Below are 22,837 nucleotides of genomic sequence, written 5' to 3'. Positions count from 1 at the left end.
CAAAAGATAGTTTTCTTAACCGATGTCACTACCTATGTATAGTAAAAGGTCTTCAAAACATTTTCAACTATTATTCAAAACACTTTATAAAAAATAATTGAAACGCCTAAAACTAGTTCCAAAAATTACTTATTTTCCAAGCAAATTCTTAGAAAATTAATTTCTATAAAAAATTTAATCACGTTTTCTAAAATTAAAAATATGTACTGTTCACAAGAACAGTCGGCAAACAGATCTTACATTTATGGTTGTAGTTTGTTGGATGGGGCCGATGGGCCAATAAACTATGGGCTCTAGTCCTGACTTCGGTATTACAGCTTATTTGTTTGACCCAATCCTTAGTTCAACCTCTGGCGTACGTTACAGGTAATCTAATCGCTCCTTTAATTTATTGATTTCGGGGGTCTTGTCCCCGATTATTCTGATCAAAATTTTTCCCATCGTTTTGGCACACAGGATCCATTTGATAACATTAAAATGGTAAATCCATATAATGTTGGACGCTCTTCAAAATACGACCACACCATGTCAGCATTAAAAAGCAATGTGACATTAAAACATTAATTTGATCTACTTTACATCACTACGTCAACAAAGGCGCTTCCACTTTATGAGAATATTTAGAAATATATTGGTATCAATGAAAATTTATGTGAAATAAGCAAAACTTGAAAAAAAAAAAATCATTTAAAAATTTTCATAAACATAGATTAAATTATATTTTTGAAAAATTAATATGATATAATAATATTAAAGAAATATATAGATATATATAAGCGCTAAGCATGAATAAGAATATATAAATATTTTTGATTTCTTTCAAAATAGTAAATTGTCTAGGGTTTTTTTTCTTTTACTAATATTAAATATTTGGATACAAATGAGTACTGGCCCTACTGGGAATGGAGATAGATCTTATTATTCATTAAAACATGAATCTCATGGACGTGACCAAGTTATCAGAAACCCACCCACATGCCTGAATTTCAATTAATGCCATTCAAAGGAGTTAAGAGGGGCCAAGCATTGGAAGCCTAAAAAGATGCCCCTGCATTTGCTTTCACATTCACATTCGCTAGGCGTCTTCCATTAGCCAACGGCCCATTTGTTGGTTCGCCTTGAGCCCCTCTGCTTTTCTCACTCTCCGTCTCCCTGCAAAATCAAGTGATTATACACACAGAGGCATAATGTCGAATCAGTGTCCGATATTTCCCATGCCCGAGCCTCACCACTTCAGCGACTATGGCTTTGATCCTCAAATCGACTACTTTCAGGTTTAATACTCTTCTTCATTCTGGATTTTCCTTTCAGCCTTGCCCCTTTACCCAGTTGGTTATTTCTTTCTTTCTTTCTTTTTGGGGGGTTTTAGGTGCTGGAGGAGGCGAGGAAGCACAAGCGCGAGGCGAGATCCATTGATTCTCTGCACTTCAAGCTTCAGAAGCCCATCTCCAAGGACGACTCCAAGAAGAGCGGCAAGATTAAGAGGAAGCGATGGTGGAGAAGCGCTCTCCTCTTCTTCAAATGGAGGTGGACCCACAGCGACAGTCGTCTCCACCGCGACGACGACGACGACGACGACCGTGATGTTCACCGCGCTAGAGCCAGAGCCTTCAGGGCCTCCATTTCAGGCCCGGTGTATATCACCGAGAGCAGAAGCGGCTCCTCCACGCCGTACAGAACTTCCAGCCGGCCCTCCTCTGGGCCTCTCGCTGGAACACTAACCCCGGCTAGGAGAGGGGAGGTGGAGATACCTTATCTCAGCCTCAGAGAGCTCAATCTGGAGCAGCAACAGCAGCAACATAGAATCTCAACCTCTGCCGCCATGCCCATATACCTAGTTACTTAGCTACTGTTTGGTTGGTTAGAATCCTGAAAGTGGTTTTCTCTGCTTTTTAAATGCTAAAATCATCCCATTTCTGTTTTTTTATTTTTTGCTTTCAAAAGCGAAAAAAAAAAAAAATCTTAAAACCAAATGAAGGTTTGTGTTTAGATTTGGTTAGCCTTGTTTATATTTCAGGTTTCTGCCCATTTGGGTTGTGCAAATCTCTTGTAGAGATTTTGGATTCTCCCTTGCTTTTTTTTAATTTCTGCAATAGAGAAACTCCTCGTTTGACCAACTCACCTTTGGTAAGCCTTTGAAAGCGTTTTTTCTGCTTTTAGAAGCAGAAAAAAAGAAAAAAGAAAAGCAAGAAAATTACTTTTGGAAATGCTAACCAAGCAGTTCCCGAGTGAGGTGATGGTTTGTAAGCATGTGAGTTGGAAAGATCACCAACCCATGTCGTTTTATTCCTTTTGTCCTGCGTATTGAAGTACTCCTTGGATGTTTAGCCATTTGATCATGACTCTGCAACTCGCACTGTATTAAGAAAAATTTAAATAGGGGAGAGGGCTGTTGCTGGTAAACTCATTTAACGGATAAATTATTTTGGTCAATCCATTATAGAGAGGAGGGCCTTTTTCTATTCAAATACTACAAAAAAAGAAAAAACATATGATCTCTGCATATCTCAGAGATTTGATTTGCTTTTAAAATAATTTATTATCAATTACTTTTTTTAATGGTTCTTATTTTCGAGATGTATCAGTTATAAAAACGAGGATGGAAATAATTGTTTAAATAATGTAAAATGGGATATATGTTTACTTATTAATTTGTTCAATCTATTTAATTATAATTTTTGAAGTTTTTGCCCAATTTTCTGTGATCTCAGACATGGAATGGAACCGAAATGGGTTGGCGAGGAGGATGAGGACTGAACAACTTTTTTTTCCTAATAAATTTGTAAAAAGTTGCATTCAAAGTGCTTTTATAAAAGGGGTGTTGTTCAATTGGCAGTTGCCGTGGCCTGCAGTAGTGTCCCATGAGTTGGTGTGGGGTTCCAAACTGAAAACTTTCCGTTGGTGTTGGAAGGCCCCACATTTGGATCACTATTGAATAAAGGAAACTTTGGGAAATTGGGCAATGTGACTTGAGACCCATCCACCGATGTGGACTTGTGAGGGAGATATGTATTTTATATATACCCTTGGGTGGGGTGGGGGAGGTGGGGGCTAAGAGCGTATGAGGAACATGGAAAGGAGAGGAGTGCAGCCGGGTTATGGGGAAAAGGCAGTGAGGCATGGTGATGGTGCACGTTCTTGGGACTCTGGTCTGTGGGTGCGAGTGAGGCGGTGGAGGAAGGGAGAATGGAGGTTGGGGTGGGGGTGGTGAAGAGTCGGTTTCAGTGAGGCACTAGGCTCCAAAACAAGAGACGGCGGTGTCATGTGCTTGACTCCGCAGTCCAAGCTCACATGGCAACGTGACCGTGTCAGTTGTGTTGTGGACCGTGGGAGGGTTGAGATGACAGTGAAAGGGTGAAAAAAATCTTCATTCCTCATACATTTCTGTCCCACAGTCGCTGAGATTTCTCGAATTGGATCACTCCCATGTGCCACATCCATCACCTGTAAGGCTGTAAGCACAGCAACATCCGGATTGAGAGAAAGGTTAGAAAAAGTTTCCAGTATTATATATAAACTTTTTTTAATTGTATACATATGTTTTAAACCCAGCATTTATACTGTTGGGAGTAGCCGAGTAGGTCACATTGTATTAGTAATTATTTCAAATTTTACTTCTTTCCACTGTTAAACACAAAAGTTGTATGCTATTCTAATCTGCTGAATATTATTTTCATTGTGAACATAATGTCCAAAGACAAAGATGATATGAAGGTAGATCCCTGCATTAGCAAGCCTCATTTTCATATGCATTCTGCTTTCTACTAAGACGAGATATTTGCTATGTTATAGGTATAATGAGTAAAAACATCAACCAAATGATTTGGTGGTAGTGAAATATAATATATGCTTAAAGAACAAAATATTAATATCATCTAATGCAATTTGTTGCGATGATTAATGGGTTATGTTTGATTGGTTAGATATAATATGAAATAGGATTACATAGAACCAGTTTGGTAATAATTTTAGGAAGCGTTTCTAATCTTTTTAATACTTGAAAATTTTTATCATTTAAGTGTTAAAAATGTTAGAAACGTTTCGTTACTTTTAATTGATTATGAGATGCGTTAAGTTATCCTATGTTTATTGTATCTCATGTTTAATTGAATTTAAGATAATATAAATAATAAGATATATTATCAAACATATATGTTGTATAATAATTTCCAATTAATATCAAGTATGAAAAAGACGTTATATTTTTTTTTATATATAGAAAACCCTAAGATATACAAGTTCTGTGGAAGTTAGTATTCTCATATATGCGTATGATATCATATTCTATAATGTACTCATAGCTAGATACACGACTCAAAATTTTCGTTGGATAAAGACTTGTATACTTGGTCATGTAATTGTTAGTTAGAGAAGCTTCAAATAATCTTGCATCCGTCAAAAAACCTAGTAGATCCCTTCATTGGGATCCTGCCAACCAAATATTTGATACTCACAGGAATAACATAAGAGCAACATATATAATATGTTAGCTTTGGGGCTAATGGGAGAGGGTTAGAAACTTAGAATTAGCTTGTAGAAAGCAAGACCATCATGAAACAAATTCATTTGGGCCTTAGCTACATTAAACTAAGCCCCAACCAAGTAGATTTGGGTTGGACCACGTATTGCTTCCTGTCTCAGGGCTGGGCCACAGACAACCTCTGAAAAACATGAACCCCTTAGTTAGCCCATCATTGTAGATGTCCACATGATTACGTTGATTTTGTGGCTTGGTGGGAGACCACCATAATTGGATTTCTTTCTCCCTTGCTCACCTCCTGTTTCGTGGATCCCTCTCATTTGCTGTGGACAGCAATAAAAGTAAAGTAAAATTTGTACGCCGAGGCTGGCCCAGGCTTGTCTTATAACTTAACAAAGAGCCAAACACGTAATCATAACAATAAAATATATATCTAAGACCTCTTTTAATTTAGACTCCATTTATGTTACATTTACTCTAATTTCCTTTACTATCTAAAACCTTTGGCACTTTTTTTTATATGAAAAATAATGAAAATAATCAAATTACATTTGTTGATTATTGCTTTTATTTTTTTCTTTATTAGTTATTTTTATAGTATAATAAAAAAAATTAGTATGTTTATAATTGGCAAAAGAATTAATCAATTGTATTTTTTTTTGGTATTGATCATTTTACACGAAAATAATTAAATAAATAAATTATATTTATTCATTATTTAAAAAAAAAATTATTTACTCAATCGGTTATTTTAACATTGCAATAGAAAATGTCAATATATTTATAACTAGTAAAGAAATTGAGAAATTGTGTATATTTTGATCATCAAAATAAATTACTTTCTAATATAACAATGTAATATTATTAATAAAAAAAAGAAAGAAAATTAGAATAATTGTAATATTATTGGGAAAATTTTATATTCTTTTTATAAGTTGAAAATTAATTTATTCATTTTATAAAACAGTTTCCATGGTTATTGAGAAATATATTAAAAAATTGTTTTGCAAGATGTTGTAAAACATGCCTTTTATATTTTAAACAAAATTTGATGCAAAAAAGGACAATAATTTTTTGAAAGAGGTTGTATGAAAATCAGGGATGTGTTCATACTTAATTGTGAAAGTAGGAGCTAACTGATTAGAATATTCGACCTATTATTATTAGGGTTGTTCTAGGTGCCCACTCTTCATTTTGAGGGTACCTACCCACATTTGACCCCAATAAAAATATGACATGTGTAAAGTACATATCATTAAAAAATTTATAAAAACTTATGATTACTTGTTGGTGATAAATAATCACATGCATTTCATATATATCTAAATATTACAACTTTTTTATAATTTATTATTAAATATCAAATAGAATTTATTATTTAATGCATTACCTAATTCTATCTAAAAAAGAAAATCTTACCTATTACTCTTATATTCTCATTATTCATATATAAAAAAAAGGATAGTAATTTAATATGAAAATTAAATAATTTCAACTACCAAATTATAAAATATGTAAAATGTATTTTGATGAATCAAATTTCAAGATCAAGTTTAAAATTTTTTTAGAGAGAAAATTTAAAATTTGTATTATATGAAGAAGATGAAGGATTTCAAGTGATTACAAGTGTCAAATATAATATTTGATATTTTTTTTATCCAAATATAATTGCTATAGGAAGAAATGTGATGTTAAATAACGATTTTAGAATTTTTTATGAGTTTATTATAAAATTTTGTTATCAAATTGTTATTTATATTTTTATATAATTTTTTTTTTTGTTCATAGATTAAATTTGAAGATGAAGCTTTATATGTCTTGAAGGATGTCAAGTGATTACAAGTGTTAAAAGGTAACATTTGATTTTTTTTTTTTCCATTTACATATAACTATTGTAGGTAGAAATGTCATGTTAAATGACATTTAAATATGTAATGATTTATAATATCTAGATTTTTAAATTTTTTCTGAGTTATTTTTAGTCAAATTGAGAGCATTTAGTAATTTATTATGAAATTGTCATCAATATTTTGTAAGAGATGGTATGAACTTTGTAAGAGAGGGTACGAACGTTCTAAGAGTGGGTACGAACTTTTTAAAAGATGGTATGAATTTTGTAAGAGATGGTACGAACTTTCTAAGAAATTATACGAATTTTGTAAGAGATAGTACGAACTTTCTAAGAAATGGTATGAACTTTCTAAGAGAGGGTATGAACTTTCTAAGAGTGTATACGAACTTTCTAAGAGAGAGTATGAACTTTCTAAGAGAGCGTATGAACTTTCTAAGAGATGGTACAAACTTTCTAATAGAGAGTAGGAACTTTCTAAGATAGTGTACGAACTTTCTAAGAGAGGGTATGAACTTTCTAAGAAATTGTATAAACTTTCTGAGAGATGGTACGAACTTTCTAAGACATTTCTAAGCTTAATTAGTATCAATAAATAATATTATTGTATTTCCATGTGGAAAAAAAATTGAAAAGTTTGAAAATTTGTAAAAATTTTTAAGGCAAAGAGAATGTGACGAAGGGTGCTAAGAATGTGAGGATTTCTAAGAGATTGTATGAACTTTCTAAGAGAATGTACGAACTTTGTAAGAGAGGGTACGAACTTTGTAAGAGAGGGTACGAACTTTGTAAGAGAGGGTACGAACTTTCTAAGAGAGGGTACGAACTTTCTAAGAGAGAGTATGAACTTTCCAAGACATTTCTAAGCTTAATTAGTATCAATAAATAATATTATTGTATTTCCATGTGGAAAAAAATTGAAAAGTTCAAAAATTTGTAAAAATTTTTAAGGCAAAGAGAATATGACGAAGGGTGCTAAGAATGTGAGGATTCCTCACATTTTTTGTATCATTCCTCACATTATTCGTACCTTCTACAATTACTTAGTATTTTAATTTTTAAATTTTTTTAAAAATAATTTTCATCATTTCTAAGCTTGATTAGTATCAATAAACAATATTATTTGTATTTTTAAGTGGAAAAAAAATAAAAAAAAATCGAAAAATTGTTAAATTTTAGGGTACGGAGAATGTGAGGTAAGGTATGAAGAATGTGAGGATTTCTCATAATTTTCATACATTTTCTCACATTTTTCATATTCTCTCTAATTTTTTAGTATTTTAATTTTCTAATTTTTTTAGGATAATTTACATTATTTCCAATTTTAAATTTTTTTAATTCTTTTTTTTTTTAACAATTCTATCAATAATAACTCAAAATAATATTATTAAACCATGTTATTTTTATTTCAAATTAAAAAGTAAATCTGAAATTTTAAAAATATAAATAATTTAGGGTACGAAAAATATGAGAACGGTACGAAAAATGTGATAAATACATGTTTGGTACTTTCATTACATTTTTCATATTGATTTTTAGTTTTAAAATTTTTGAAATTAAAAATTTGTTTTCGAAAATACTATCATTAGTAACTTAAAAGAGTATTAGTAATTTATTTTATTGTAATTTAACTTTAAAAACCTTAAATTCAAAAAATGTAAAATTTGGAGAGTACGAAAAAAAATTAGGATGATCTAATTACCTAAGCTTTACATATGATTATCAAAATGTTAAATTTTAATGAAAATACCCATTTCATATTAAAATATTATCATATTCATTTTTATGTTGAATTTAAATGTTTAATAATTTGTTAAAAATAAAATAATGTAATTATGATATATGATGATTTTTTTTTTAATAAATATGTTTTCAAATTTTATATCATTTTTATTTTTATTTTTTTCCAATTCTACTTTTATCTAATATTTATTTTATTTAAACTCAAAATTGTTGAGAATGGAAGAAGAAGGAAGGCCACAACCGGTTCTTCCCTTAACCGGTTAAGTGGAATTTTTATTTCAAATTTAAAATGGATGGCCAAGATGTAATCTTGGACATCCAAGGGCTTGGAAAACTTTTTGGGTAGGTAGCATGAGGTACCCTGGAATTTTCCTTATTTCCTTATTATTATTATTATTAATTAACCCTGGAAGTGAGGAAATTGATTTTATCAAATTTTTTTATTAGTTTAAACAGTGGACAACATACACCTTTTCTTCGCAGATTCCATTTTGTTTTCCGAGAAAACAAACAAAAGCCCCATCTGCGTAATACAAAACCAAAAGAAGCGATCACCAGTCCTGTCTCTATTTCGTAGAATCCACAGAAACCTTGCTCTTAAGAGAGGAAAGAAAGCAATGGAGGAGATACAGCATAGAACTGTAGAGGCAAACGGAATAAACATTCACATAGCAGAGAAAGGCCAAGGTCCAATCATTCTATTCCTCCATGGCTTCCCTGAGTTATGGTACTCCTGGCGGCACCAGATCCATGCTCTAGCCTCCCTCGGCTACCGTGCGGTGGCTCCGGATCTTCGCGGTTTCGGCGACACCGACGCGCCGGCGGATGGAACCAGCTATACCAGTCTGCACGTGGTCGGCGACATCATCGGAGTGCTTGACGCCATCGGAGCGGATCGGGTGTTCGTGGTGGGGCACGACTGGGGAGCCGTGATGGCTTGGTATCTGTGCTTGTACCGGCCTGATAGAGTGAAGGCTTTGGTGAATATGAGCGTCCCCTTTTCTCCTAGAAACCCTATGCGGAAGCCTCTCGAGAGCCTTCGTGCTCAATTGGGAGATGACTACTATATTTGCAGATTTCAGGTTCCTTTTCCTTTGTTTCCTGTATCACTCTCGTCCTCCCTTTCGAAGAAATTTTTTTTCATAAACTTCTTAACCTATTTTTTTTTTTTTTGTCCTTTTTTACTCTTTATTTTCCTTCTCTCGAATCTTCCCCCAATCAAACATTTTGAAAAAAGATTGCAACTTTGCAAGATTTATGGGCTTCGAATATTTTTGGTTGAAGGATGATCATAGTTTTAATGACAATAACAATAAAACATTTCCATTTGTGTCCAGTAAATAGAAACAGTGGGTACTTGATGATTAGGAGGGACGATGGATTTTGACATGAATGTAGAATTATTGTACGGCTTAATCTGATTATACAACAGTAGTGAATTAATTCTAATGGCTAGTTTATGAGTCTAACTTACTCATATAGTATTTTAGACAAATCATGTTAAAAGTAAGCCAAATTTGTAATCTAGAAAAATGTGAAGTTGGTCATGATATAACTCATATAGTATTAGAATTTTGTTTTCAATAATATACACATGTGAACTGATTATAAATGGGGTGAACTGATTATTCTGGCATTATTATGTTAGGATGGAGTGAAGGCGTTGTAAAGTTATTATGGGAAAAATATTATGACACCGATTTGATATTCTACTTAATAAATACTCTATCAACTACCTGACTGCTGTCCAACTTTTTCCTATTTAGTAGCGTCATTATACATATGGGAGTACTTTAAATGCTATATAGAGAATCAGAGATAATAATTCGTCTGCATTATCAGTAAGAATATATACCAAACCCAATTCCAGTTAGCTTTGCTTTTTCTTTTTTTTTTCTTTTTTCGATGATGCCATGACGTGATCTGCAGCATATGCCATGTGACGTAATCCAAGGTCAGCACTTCACCTGGGGTTTTAAGTTTTTGTTGAAAATCTCTTTCTCATCTTCTGTAATGACCATGGGACAATGATATGAATAGGGAGCGTAGCTAATTGGTGAAGGTTTTTATTGCAGGAGCCTGGGGTTATAGAAACTGAGTTTGCTGAGATTGGTGTTGATAGAGTTCTCAAGCATTTCCTCACATACCGCAACCCTGCTCCACTTTTTTTACCGAAAGGAAACGCCTTCGGAGATGACCCGGCCACTCCAATCGTCTTGCCCTCTTGGTTGTCGGAGGAAGAAGTTCACTACTACACTACCAAATATCAGAAGACTGGCTTCACCGGAGGATTGAACTACTACCGAAGTCTCAATCGGTATGTTCCATATACATAGATACAACTTCCACCTCACTTGATCATTGTGATGGTTTGAAACATCACCCATCTTGTATCTTATTCACAAGATTTTTTCATTCCCCTTGCCTATACACATAGAACAATTGAACCAGAGCCTCTTGTTTGGCTGAGAATAGTATTATTCTGTAATTTGTTGCACGAACTCATTGGTGGGTTAAGCATACGTCACTCTTCTTTTATTCCTTATGGCAGAAACTGGGAGCTCACAGCACCTTTTACCGGGTATCAAAGTAAAGTGCCGACAAAGTTCATCGTGGGGGACCACGACATGACTTATCATGCCCCAGGTTCCAAGGACTTCATACACGGTGGGGGATTAAAGAAGTATGTGCCATTGTTGGAGGATGTAATTGTGATGGAAGGAGTAGGCCATTTCATCCACGAAGAAAAGTCAGATGAGATCAACAAACACATTTATGACTTCTTTCAGCAGTTCTGATTTGCTTATCAATCTCTTCACCCAGTGTTGTCTAAATTAAACTGTGTGCGCTCCTTTGAGACTCCTTGTTCTACTTGGAACTTCTATTTGCCAATAAAGCTTCTCATCTTTTCCTCTTATGCATATTTGGGAATAACTAATCAAGAGCTTGTTTTGTTTGACAGTGATTTCTCATTTTTTGAACACTTGAAAATAATCTTTTTGATAAAATTTTTGAAATGAACACTTCATAAAATAACTATTAAATAAATTCTAATAAAAAAAATGATTCTATTGAACTATTTTGAATAATGTGCTTCATTCTATTTAATTAATCCAAAAGGTTAATTTATATGCATACATATTAGGCAAATTGATATAGGGCTTTGAATTAAATTACGTAAAGACTTTGCTATAGCCATTTGGCAAGCACTAGAAGTATTTATTAACATTTCCAAATTTGTCCAATGACTCAAAAAGGATGCTCATAGGGAAATACTGGATGATCCTACGTGGAAGTATAACTCGAAAAGCGTTCAAACGACAAACAACTTTCTGTGCTTAACTCAACTAGCTCAGAAACGAACTTCTCTCGATTGCCTTTGGCTTTCAGAAATTAAAATATAATATGTGGCAGTGTGATTTGCCCAAACTTCGATGGGGTGTGACTTTCCCACTGAACTGAGAAAGGATCGCAATGCGTGAGCCGACTTGGTATTTGAAGGGGTAACTGGTAGGAATAATTTCTGTTTCTGTTAGAACCGTGAATGCCCATCGGATCAAGCTTGGGCTACGGCTTCTCTTATGTTTATTTTACATCACAATTTTTTTTCCCTTCTCGTTTTTTGGACTTTGACTTTTTGAACGTGATGTAAGTACATCATAAAAAGAAAGGTGTCGGCACCAATAATTTATATTTCAATGCAAGTTTCCCTTTTGTTTTCGGAGGAAACGAACAGACGTTTAAGGCCAACGGAATAAACATTCACGTAGCAGAGAAAGGCCAAGGTCCAATCATTCTCTTTCTCCATGGCTTCCCAGAATTATGGTACTCCTGGCGCCACCAGATCCACGCTTTCGCCTCCCTCGGCTACCGAGCCCTGGCTCCTGACCTCCGTGGTTACGGCGACAGCGACGCGCCGGCGGATGTGGGCAGCTACACCTGTCTCCACGTGGTCGGCGACCTCATCGGAGTTCTGGACGCCATGGGCGCCAATAAGGTGTTCGTGGTTGGACATGATTGGGGAGCCATTATCGCTTGGTACCTGTGTTTGTTTCGGCCGGACAGAGTGAAGGCTTTGGTGAATATGAGCGTCCCTTCCTTCCTAGTGTTCAAATCGATAAATAATAGTTTTTTCATTCATATTTTCATTCGTTCATATACAGAGTATATATAGAGGTATCGTCATTCTAAGAATGGGAAAGAATGATACAAGGAAAGAATGACATAAGCAAATAACAATTAATATCCTAATATCTCAATATTCATAATATCTCAACTTTCCTAATATCTAAACATTCCTAATATCTCAACACTAAATGATATAAGGAAATAATGATATAAAGAAAGCATTCCTAATATCTCAACACTCCCCCTCAACTTGGTGCATAGATGTCACACATGCCCAACTTGTCTAAAAATTTTGAGAACACTTGACTTGAGACAGCTTTGGTAAGGATATCGGCCAATTGATCTTCTGATCGAATCTTAGGCAATTCCACAATCTTATCATCCAACTTTTCCTTAATGAAGAATCTATCACATCGACATGTTTTGTACGATCATATTGTACTAGATTATAAGCAATGTCACACGCGGCTTTATTATCACAAAACAATCGGATTAGTTGCCTAGATAGGTAACCTAAATCTTGTAAGAGGAGTCTTAGCCATAATGCCTCACAAAGTCCTAGAGTCATACCTCTAAATTCTGTTTCTGCACTTGAACGAGCGGCAACATTTTGCTTCTTACTTTTCCATGTTACAAGATTACCACCTACAAAGGTAAAGTAACCAGATGTAGATCGCCTATCATCCACTACACCGGCCCAATCAGCATCAGTATATACTTCTATACTTTCATGATCAACATTGTTAGCGAACAAAATTCCCTTCCCAGGAGCATTCTTCAAATACCTCAAAATACACATGACTGCATTCATATGTTGCTCTCCAGGATTATGCATGTATTGACTCACTACACTCAATGCATAAGCAAGATCTGGTCTTGTATGAGTTAAGTACATTAATCTCCCCACAAGTCTCTGGTATCTTCCCTTATCGGTTGATACTTCATTAGGCTCAACACACAATTTCAGACCTTCTTCTATTAGTGTATTAATAGGTTGACATCCCGACATTCCAGTTTCCTGTAAAAGATCTAAGACATACTTTCTTTGAGACAGAAAAATTCCTTCACTTAATCGAGAAACTTCAATCCCAAGAAAGCATTTTAAAGGACCTAGATCTTTCATTTCGAATTCTCTAGATAGATAATTTTGCAGAACTTTTCTTTCTTCATGATCATTTCCTATAACTACCATGTCATCCACATATACGATGAGTGCGGTAATCTTACCATGTTGCTTTTTCAGGAACAAAGTGTGATCTGAATTACTTTGATGATATCCAAAAGCTCTCATTGACTTTGTGAACCTTCCAAATCATGCTCTCGGGGATTGCTTCAACCCATACAATGACTTCTTCAATTTGCACACCTTCTGACATTGCTTTTCTGACACCATGCATCATGGTGGAAGATCCATATATACTTCTTCAGATAACTCGCCATGCAGAAAGGCATTTTTCGCATCAAATTGTTGTAATGGCCAATCTAGGTTTGCAGCTAAAGACAGTAATACTCGAACTGTGTTGATCTTAGCTACAGGTGCAAATGTCTCTGTGTAGTCAATTCCATAAGTTTGAGTGTACCCTTTTGCTACCAGTCTTGCTTTAAATCGTTCAATACTACCATCTGCCTTGTACTTCACAATATAGATCCAACGACACCCAACTGGCTTCTTTCCTGGTGGACATTCTACGAGTTCCCATGTTTCATTCTTCTGCAATGATTTCATCTCTTCATTCATGGCTACTTTCCACCTTGGATCAGCTAAGGCTTCCTGCACACTGTTAGGAATAGCTACAATAGATAATTGATTTATAAATGACTTGTTTGATTCAGACAAACGATAGTTAGACACATAGTTGCTCATGAGATATTTGACTTTGGTAGACAATTCAGGTTCATATGTGGGTTTAGGAATACCTCTATTATGACGGTGTGATAACCGTTTTATGAATGGATCAGGTTCCAAATTAAGAACACCCTCAACAGACGACGATTGGTTTGGTATTTCAGTGAAGACATCTTCGGACCCAAATTGTTGACCACTCATATCCAACTCACCCACTTCCTGGTTCACTAGTTCAGATTGTCCAAATTCATCTTCCTCAGATATATGATAATTATAATCGAGAGTCTGAATTTCCTTATGGTACTCTCCCTGAAGTTCAGACTCAGATGAAAAATACATCGAATCTTCATGAAACACCACATCCATTGTAATATACACTTTTCGAGTTGGAGGATGGTAACATCAATATCCCTTTTTGTGCAATGCATATCCAACAAATACACATTGTAATGCATGAGAAGTTAACTTGGTGCATTGGTGCTTGTGTAAATGCACAAATGCCACGTAACTAAAAACACGAGGAGGTAGATTTGGGACAGTTGGGGCAACTACGACATTAGTAAGAGCTTGGAGTGGTGTTTGAAAGTTAATTGAGCTAGAAGGTACCCGATTGATCAAGTATGCGGAAGATGTGATTGCTTCTCCCCAATAAGATATCGGTGTTTTTGCTGCTATCAAGGAAGCACAAACAACCTCTAACAAGTGCCGATTTTTTCATTCAACGACTCCATTTTGCTAGGGTGTATTGGAACAAGTAGTTTGATGAATGATGTCATGTCCTTCCAAATACTTTTGAAGATCAGAACTTTGATATTCTCCACCATTATCACTACGCAGAACCCGAACCTTTGCATTGTACTGAGTTTCAATCACTTTATGAAAATTTTGAAACAACAAGTTCACTTCATCTTTGGTCTTCATCAAGCATAACCATGTCATTCTGGTACAATCATCAATAAAAGTAACAAACCAACATGAGCCACTCAAAGTTGGGACTTTGGATGGGCCCCAAACATCAGAATGTATAACCATAAAAGGAAACAGACTTTTATTTAAAATTAACATAAACGAAGCACGATGACTTTTAGCCAATTCACAAATATCACAACGGAAACCAGAAATATCACTCTTTGCAAACAAACTAGGAAACAATTTTTTTAAATAACCAATGGAAGCATGTCCCAAATGTCGATGCCACAACCAAATTTCAGATTTTTTCTTCTCTCCCTCAGATTCATATGTCATCCAGATTCATATGCCATCAAGGCTTGTTGCAACTTATTTGAATCCTTTGACTGCAAGTCCAAGTAATAGAGTTTTCCCCGCTTAATACCACAACCAATCGTTTGTCTTGTTTGGATGTCCTTAATCACACAAAATTCAGGCAAAAAAATGACAATACAAGATAAGGCTGCAGTAATTTGAGAAACTGACAAAAGATTGTAATCTAAAGATGAAACAACTAAAACAGAATCCAAATTCAAAGTATCAATAAGAGTTAAGGATCCTTCCCCAATGACTGGGGTTGTGTTACCATTGGCTGTGGAAATAATTTTTTGTGAGGAAGGTCTAAAGGTTGAAACCTGTCTAGAATCAAAAGTCATATGATCTGTAGCACCAGAATCAATTATCCATGCACTATTAATAACAGGTGTAAAAGTATTTAAAAACTTACCACCATGATCTGTAGCGGCTACCAATGCAGAGGCTTTCTCAGCAACATTAGTCTCTGTTTTTATTTCGGCAATAGTTGCAGTTGAGGTTTTCTTGGAATCCTTCTTCCGTTGATCACGATTATTATCATTAATAATAAAGTGTTGATAACCTAAACATGATTTAAAGGTCCATAGTTCAAACCTCGGTTCCTCATTTTTTTCCTGATCATACCAAGAGTCGTTGCTTTGAAATTGTGGGATATCCAGACTGGTGGGATCAGTCTTATTGCAGTGAGTGCATGTCTTAAGATGGTTGATCGCTGTCGGACTACCATAGCGACAAAATATCCAGGATTTTAGTTTCATGGCTCTGATACCATGTTCAAATTGATAAATAATAGTTTTTTCATTCATATTTTCATTCGTTCATGTACAGAGTATATATAGAAGGTATCACCATTTTAAGAATGGGAAAGAATGATACAAGGAAAGAATGACATAAGGAAATAACAATTAATATTCTAATATCTCAACTTTCCTAATATCTCAACTTTCCTAATATCTAAACATTCCTAATATCTCAACACTAAATGATATAAGAAAATAATGATATAAGGAAAGCATTCCTAATATCTCAACACCTAGAAACCCCTTGCAAAAGCCAATCCAGATCTTTCGTGCTCTCAATGGAGATGACTTCTACATTTGCAGATTTCAGGTTTGTGTTTTCCCGATATTCCATGTTCAGATGTTATGTGATTATCCCCAGTAGTAAAGAATAAAATGCAGTGGTGATCGTAACAATGATTGAGAGGGTAATTAAATGATGGAAATTTTGTTGCAGGAGCCTGGAATGGAAGCTGCGCTTGCTGAGATTGGTCCTGCCAGAGTTTTGAAATCTGCTCTCACAAGCCGCAAAACTGGTCCACCTCGTTTACCAGAAGGACAGCAAGCCTTTGCAGGCACCCCAGATGTCTTGCCCTCCTGGCTGTCTGAAGAAGAAGTTAATTATTATGTTTCCAAGTATGAGAGGACAGGGTTCACTGGAGGCTTGAACTACTACCGAAATATGGACCTGTATGTTACCTTCATACTAATTAATTTCACTCGTCGTCATATATATAGTCTGTGTTCATATATTATATGTTTAGATCATGCTAAATAGCTTGCTGCTTCCATACCCCTTTAATCTCTTTGGTGAAGCTCTATTTTTCCAGATGGTCATTGCACACACGCAAAAAATTTGATTTCATTCAACCTCTCTCATGACTCTGAACCCAATTGACCGAGAGCCCATTGCTTGATTGGTTAATTATCCTCTTGTCCCGTGAAATAACTGATTTTATGTGGTTGAGCATATATGGTAATTTTAATTTTCCTCTATATTCTTTAATGCAGAAACTGGGAACTCACAGCAGCCTGGGCTGGGAGTCAAATCAAAGTGCCAAGTAAGTTTGTTGTGGGCCACCTGGACCTTACATATAACACCATGGGCTTCAAGGAATTTATGAAGAATGATGAGTTCAGGAAACATGTGCCATTTTTGGGGGAAATAGTTGTGATGGAAGGAGTGGGCCACTTTCTGCATGAAGAAAAGCCAGATGAGGTCAACCAACACATCCATGAATTCTTTCAGAAGTTCTGATTTTCTTTTAGGTATCTACTATCTGCACAACCACAGCTCTTCAGCTCTGTCTTGAACGCAATATTTTGAAACTGTTCTTTATCTACTTGTCTTTTTTAACACCCCCAAAAAAAAAAATTGTGGACACTGACTGCTTACTTGCCAAAAATGACCATGTACACACATCCAAATAAACAATTGTTTTTGGTGGGACTCTGTGATCAATGAGTAGGAAATTTCAATAAAATTGGATGCCGGCCTTTATCTATATGTATGTAGATATCAATAGGGGATCCCATACTACCACTACCGGAAGGATTCCTCTTTGGCTAATAGGGCGTTTTACTCTATTGAATCAACTAAAAAATTATATTAAAAAAAATAAATTATCATTTTTCTTTGGGATATAATCCCCCATGAGAAAGACAAAGAAAGCTGGCGACACCTTTACATCGTCTGTATCTTATGAGTGTTTCGTTTGGTTTTCCATGGAAACAAACAAAACCGTCTCTTTTTGCGCTACAAAACCCAAGCGAGCCTCAACAGGTTCTTCACTGTTTCACATACTTCACATAGAGATAGATTACAGGGAAAGAGCGAGAAAGCGATGGAGGGTGTTGAGCACCGGACGGTGAAGGCCAACGGGATTAATATTCATGTAGCAGAGAAAGGAGAAGGTCCGATCATTCTATTCATTCATGGCTTCCCTGAGTCGTGGTACTCCTGGCGCCACCAGATCCACGCTCTTGCTTTGCTCGGCTACCGGGCCGTGGCTCCTGACCTCCGCGGTTACGGTGACAGCGACGCGCCGTCGGATGTGGGCAGCTACACCTGTCTCCACGTGGTCGGGGACCTCATCGGAGTTCTGGACGCCATGGGCGCTGATAAGGTGTTCGTGGTTGGACATGACTGGGGAGCCATTATTGCTTGGTACCTGTGCTTGTTTCGGCCTGACAGAGTGAAGGCTCTGGTGAACATGAGCGTGGCCTACTTTCCAAGGAACCCAATGCACAAGCCCCTGGAGATTTACCGTCACCTCTATGGAGATGACTTCTACGTATGCAGATTTCAGGTGTGGGATCTTGCTTCTTGAAAAGTCTTCTTGTATAAGGCTATGAGCAACCCAAATGTTGTTTTATAATCTGCTATTAATACTGCGACAGTCTTGACAAACGGAACAATCATAGGAACAGGCCAAGTAATTGATCATGGAAATTTGGATGCAGGAGCCTGGACAAATTGAAATTGAGATAGCTGAGGTTGGAACTGCTACAGCTTTGAAGTCGATTTTTGCAAATCGTGATCCCAGTCCACCATGTTTGCCGAAAGGAAAAGCCTTTCAAGATGTATCAGGCGCTCCAATTGTGTTGCCGCCTTGGTTGCCGGAGGAAGAAGTTAATTTCTACGTTACCAAATTTGAGGAGACAGGCTTCACTGGAGGAATAAACTACTACCGAAATTTTGACCGGTAACAGAGGAGGCAGGATTCATCTATTCTGATTCTTTAAGCTTGTAAAGTTTTCTCAATTTCCCATATTCCTTTACTGCAGGAACTGGGAACTCACAGCGCCATGGACAGGGAGTCAAATTAAAGTACCAACCAAGTTTATGGTGGGCGACATGGACCTAACGTATCACTTCGCAGGTGCCAAGGAATATATACATAGCGGTGAATTCAAGAAGAATGTGCCACTGTTGGAGGAAGTAGTTGTAATGGAAGGAGTAGGCCATTTTCTGCATGAAGAAAAGGCAGATGAGATCAACAAACACATCCATGATTTCTTTCAGAAGTTCTGATTTGCTTTCACTCTCCATCCTCCACGTCCCTTCAGCTGTCTTTTTTTGGGTGCAATAACTGGGAACAAGCTTATGAGTACAGGATCCAAGTGCTCAAAGGCAGTTGATCTCCTGTTCTCCATTTTCTGGTTTCTCATCCATATCGCTGAGGGCATTTGAATACTTGGAGAAAAGTGCTAGTATTGCTTTTTCGCCTGTCAGAAAAAATTATAAGAAATTATGAGTGAGTAGATAATATTTGCTTGACAGTGATGTTTATGGGCGAAACAGTCCAGTTAGAATGCAAATAATATATTTATATATATAAATAAATTTTGTATGAATATATAATTCGAGTAGAAAGGCTTGTAGTTGTACTGCTTAATTTTTGCCTTTTCAGCTTACATTAGTTTAGCTATTCATAGACTTTATCACTAACATAAATTATGGCTGATATAAAAAGGTATCTGCAAGTATATCCAAATTCCAATGTTGCACCATTTTTTATTTATTTCTTCCTAACCATGTCACAATTGTGGACCCCGTACTCTCTATCTGGTAACGTGCAGCATGCCATCTATCACTCTTTGACTTGGTGCACATATTGGTCCGTCCCTCAAGGTTTGAAATAATGGATTTATCTTGGATTTTAAGAATATATTAAAAATATTAGAGAAATATCTTGAAATATTTTTAAAAAAATATCCATCAAATAAAAATGATTTAAAATTCATAAAAATACTTTAAAAAAATTTTAAATAATAAAATTAGTAAAAATAATACATATATTAAAATTATTTTATAAATATAATTGATATAAGTATGATTAAAGATAGTATTTATTAAATTTTTATAAAAAAAATTTAGTTTAAATTAATTTAATATATTTTTATTTATTTATTTTAAAATTTTTAAAAAGTGTTTTATTATATTTTAAATAAAAAATATAAAAAATAAAATGTTGCACTAGTTTTCATCATTTTTTATCTATTTCTTCCGAACCATGTGACAATTGTGGACCCCGTACTCTGTATCTGGTAACGTGCAGCATGCCATCTATCACTCTGACATGGTGCACATATTGTGCCGTCAAGGTTTGAAATAATGGATGTATGATAATTGGATTTTAGAGATATATTAAAAATATTATAGAAATATTTAATGGATATTTTGATAAAAATATTAATCAAATAAAAATGATTTAAAATTTATAAAAATGTTTTAAAAAACTTTTAAAAAAATGATAAAATAAGTAAAATTAATACATATATTAAAATTATTTTATAAATGTACTTGACATAAGTATGATTAAAGATAATATTTATCAAATTTTTATACAAAAAATTAACTTAAATTCCTTTAATATATTTTTATTTTTTTATTTAAAATTTTTTTAAAATACTTTTATTAAAAAGTGTTTTATAACATTTTAAATAAAAAATTGAAATGATTTATATAAAATATTTTATTTGAAATTTAATTTCTAAAATTTTACAACTTTTTCTATTAACATTAATTTATTTAAATAATTAAAAATTATATTAATAGTTTATCTTATCAAATTAATTTTAATTTATAAAATATTAGAATTGTTGTAAAATAATAAAATGAAAGGAGAGGAAAACAAAAAAGAAAAATTAGAATGTAGTAAGAAGATAAAATTAGCTCTCCCTCATGTTGACATGACTGTATTTTTTTCTAGTAATGCGACATGAAGATTTTTGAGTCGAGGTATTCCAATGAGCTTCTTAAGCATTGCAGTTGACAATGTCTTTGTGAATAGATCTATTAAATTGTCGTTTGATTTTACTCGTTGAATAACAATTTCATTACTCTTTTAGAGTTTATGAAAGTAAAAGACGTGGACGATATATGCTTAATTCTATCACCCTTAATGGACCATTCTTTAATTTGCGCAATGCATGCAATATTATCTCCATATAACTTGGTAGCATTGCCTTTGATGGATGACAATCAACATTATTAAATTCATATGCATCCACAACATATAATCAAAATTTTCAACACATAATTTCATTATTAAATTCTTAATAAGTAAATCTAAAGAAAATATGTTATCTAGAATTTTCAAGATATAACTACATATGTTATCCAAAAATCTCAACTTTCTATATTAAAAGATTATTGTGTATTAAACAACTAGAATAAAAAAATATTGCAAAATATCACATCTAATACAAGAAAATTAAGTATAAATATCATACTTTCATGCAATGCTTTCAGAATCGGACCAGTCATTGAATTAAAAAAGTGACCAGTTCACGATTCACTGGTCGGACCGACGGTCGAATTACAGTCGAACCAATGACGTCATAAATATATAATTTATATATTATTAAAATAATAATAATAATAATAATAATAATAATTTATATATTATTTAAAAATTAAAATTTTATTTGAAAAATCATAAAATTAGTTTCAAATTAGAAATTTTAAATCAAAAACTTATTTTATAATCATAAATTTATTTAAAATTATAATATTTTCATTTATGTAAATTGAAATCACAAGTTTTAAAAATATGAAGTAAAAAAAGAATAAATATAAAATAAAATAAATAATAATGTTGAATGAGTAAAAATAAATAAAAATTTAAAATTGGAAAGGACAGCAAAAAAGGTAGGAAAATGAAAATCTCGTATCTTCCTTAGGAATGAAGGGTTTTGGGGGCACCAGAAAATGTCAAAAATCTGGGTAGGGAATGGAGAGGTAGAATGAAGGGTTTTGGCACCGAGGAAGAAGGAAGGGTTGGGGGGCACCGGAAACAAAAAGGGAAAAAATCTGGATGGGGAAGGATGAGGAAAAAGGAATGGTTTTGGCACCAAAAAAATGAAAAAATCTAGGTCGGGGCATTGCGAGAGACTGAGAAGAATGACGGGTTGCAGGGGGGCAGCGGTGCTGAGGCGGGCTAATAAAGAGTTGGATGGGGGAGGAGAACCGTTTGGTTCACCCGAAATCGGTCGGATCATCTGGTTGACCAATCCGACCGCAATTTTAGTGATTCGACGCCAATTCAAAGGCTCCTTGACTCAAATGGTCGAACTAGACTGGATTGGTGACCGACCGACGGTCAAACCGATCGAACCGACCGATCTGATTCGGTTTTTAAAACAATGCTTTCATGCAATCTAAAATTCCACATCTATATGTAAATCTTTATGTTAATGATAGTATAACTTCTAATAATAGAATTCATAAAAACTATCAAACACTTACCTATTTGTATAGTTTGATATACAAAATATTAATATTTTGATAATATATAAATATTATTTATATTCTTATTATCATAGTTTCATGCTATAATATATTTTATTATAACTTTTGGTTATATGAATTTCATAAATTTGTACAAAATTAATTTTATTCTCTATGGTTTCCAGCTATATAAAAAAGTATATATTAACAATTTTGGCATAACTTTTGATTAACACAAAGAATATTACTTTTCTCATTTTTATATAACTTTTGGTTATAGAATTTTAACAATTATTAATTTATTAACTTTTTCTTAATAATTTTAGACTATGAATAATTAAAATTTGAGTAATGTTATAATAACATTAAACAATTGACAATTATGTTATGATATAACTTCTAGTTATACCACAAATAAAAAAATTTATGTATCTTCTAGCAACATGGTTGTTCATTGACAATTTTATTTTATATAACTTTTGATTATACAAGAAAATTAGAAATTGTATGCACA

At 34.1% G+C, this 22,837-nt stretch overlaps 3 protein-coding genes across 3 annotated transcripts; all 3 read left to right on the top strand.

Moving 5' to 3' along the window:
* Window positions 1-699: 699 nt before the first annotated feature.
* Window positions 700-2,117, top strand: LOC100248252 (uncharacterized). Its single transcript, XM_002271696.4, has 2 exons — window positions 700-1,274; window positions 1,370-2,117. The coding sequence occupies exons 1-2, from the start codon at window positions 1,188-1,190 to the stop codon at window positions 1,844-1,846; spliced, it is 564 nt and encodes a 187-aa protein (XP_002271732.1). The 5' UTR covers window positions 700-1,187; the 3' UTR covers window positions 1,847-2,117.
* A 925-nt stretch (window positions 2,118-3,042) lies between these two features.
* LOC100263668 (uncharacterized) lies at window positions 3,043-17,593 on the top strand. The gene is made up of 8 exons (XM_019220212.2): window positions 3,043-3,486; window positions 8,556-9,154; window positions 10,148-10,389; window positions 10,624-10,867; window positions 11,809-12,173; window positions 16,341-16,419; window positions 16,546-16,778; window positions 17,100-17,593. Exons 2-8 carry the CDS (start codon window positions 8,690-8,692, stop codon window positions 17,344-17,346), a joined length of 1,875 nt encoding a protein of 624 aa, XP_019075757.2. The 5' UTR covers window positions 3,043-3,486; window positions 8,556-8,689; the 3' UTR covers window positions 17,347-17,593.
* A 109-nt stretch (window positions 17,594-17,702) lies between these two features.
* Window positions 17,703-19,445, top strand: LOC100241405 (uncharacterized). Its single transcript, XM_010651272.3, has 3 exons — window positions 17,703-18,397; window positions 18,552-18,793; window positions 18,876-19,445. The coding sequence occupies exons 1-3, from the start codon at window positions 17,933-17,935 to the stop codon at window positions 19,120-19,122; spliced, it is 954 nt and encodes a 317-aa protein (XP_010649574.1). The 5' UTR covers window positions 17,703-17,932; the 3' UTR covers window positions 19,123-19,445.
* Window positions 19,446-22,837: the final 3,392 nt, after the last annotated feature.

The sequence above is a fragment of the Vitis vinifera genome, chromosome 5, assembly GCF_030704535.1.
Source record: "Vitis vinifera cultivar Pinot Noir 40024 chromosome 5, ASM3070453v1".
NCBI lineage: Eukaryota > Viridiplantae > Streptophyta > Magnoliopsida > Vitales > Vitaceae > Vitis > Vitis vinifera.
This window is presented reverse-complemented; position numbering and strand designations above follow the sequence as displayed.

Excerpts from the sequence above, each read along its gene's own strand:
- LOC100248252 (XM_002271696.4), top strand. The coding sequence starts at position 1,188 with ATGTCGAATCAGTGTCCGATATTTCCCATGCCCGAGCCTCACCACTTC. Across the intron at positions 1,275-1,369 it reads CTCAAATCGACTACTTTCAG|GTGCTGGAGGAGGCGAGGAA; the intron begins GTTTAATACTCT and ends GGGGGGTTTTAG.
- LOC100263668 (XM_019220212.2), top strand. The coding sequence starts at position 8,690 with ATGGAGGAGATACAGCATAGAACTGTAGAGGCAAACGGAATAAACATT. Across the intron at positions 10,390-10,623 it reads TACTACCGAAGTCTCAATCG|AAACTGGGAGCTCACAGCAC; the intron begins GTATGTTCCATA and ends TCCTTATGGCAG. Across the intron at positions 12,174-16,340 it reads AATATGAGCGTCCCTTCCTT|ACCTAGAAACCCCTTGCAAA; the intron begins CCTAGTGTTCAA and ends TAATATCTCAAC.
- LOC100241405 (XM_010651272.3), top strand. The coding sequence starts at position 17,933 with ATGGAGGGTGTTGAGCACCGGACGGTGAAGGCCAACGGGATTAATATT. Across the intron at positions 18,398-18,551 it reads TCTACGTATGCAGATTTCAG|GAGCCTGGACAAATTGAAAT; the intron begins GTGTGGGATCTT and ends ATTTGGATGCAG. Across the intron at positions 18,794-18,875 it reads TACTACCGAAATTTTGACCG|GAACTGGGAACTCACAGCGC; the intron begins GTAACAGAGGAG and ends CCTTTACTGCAG.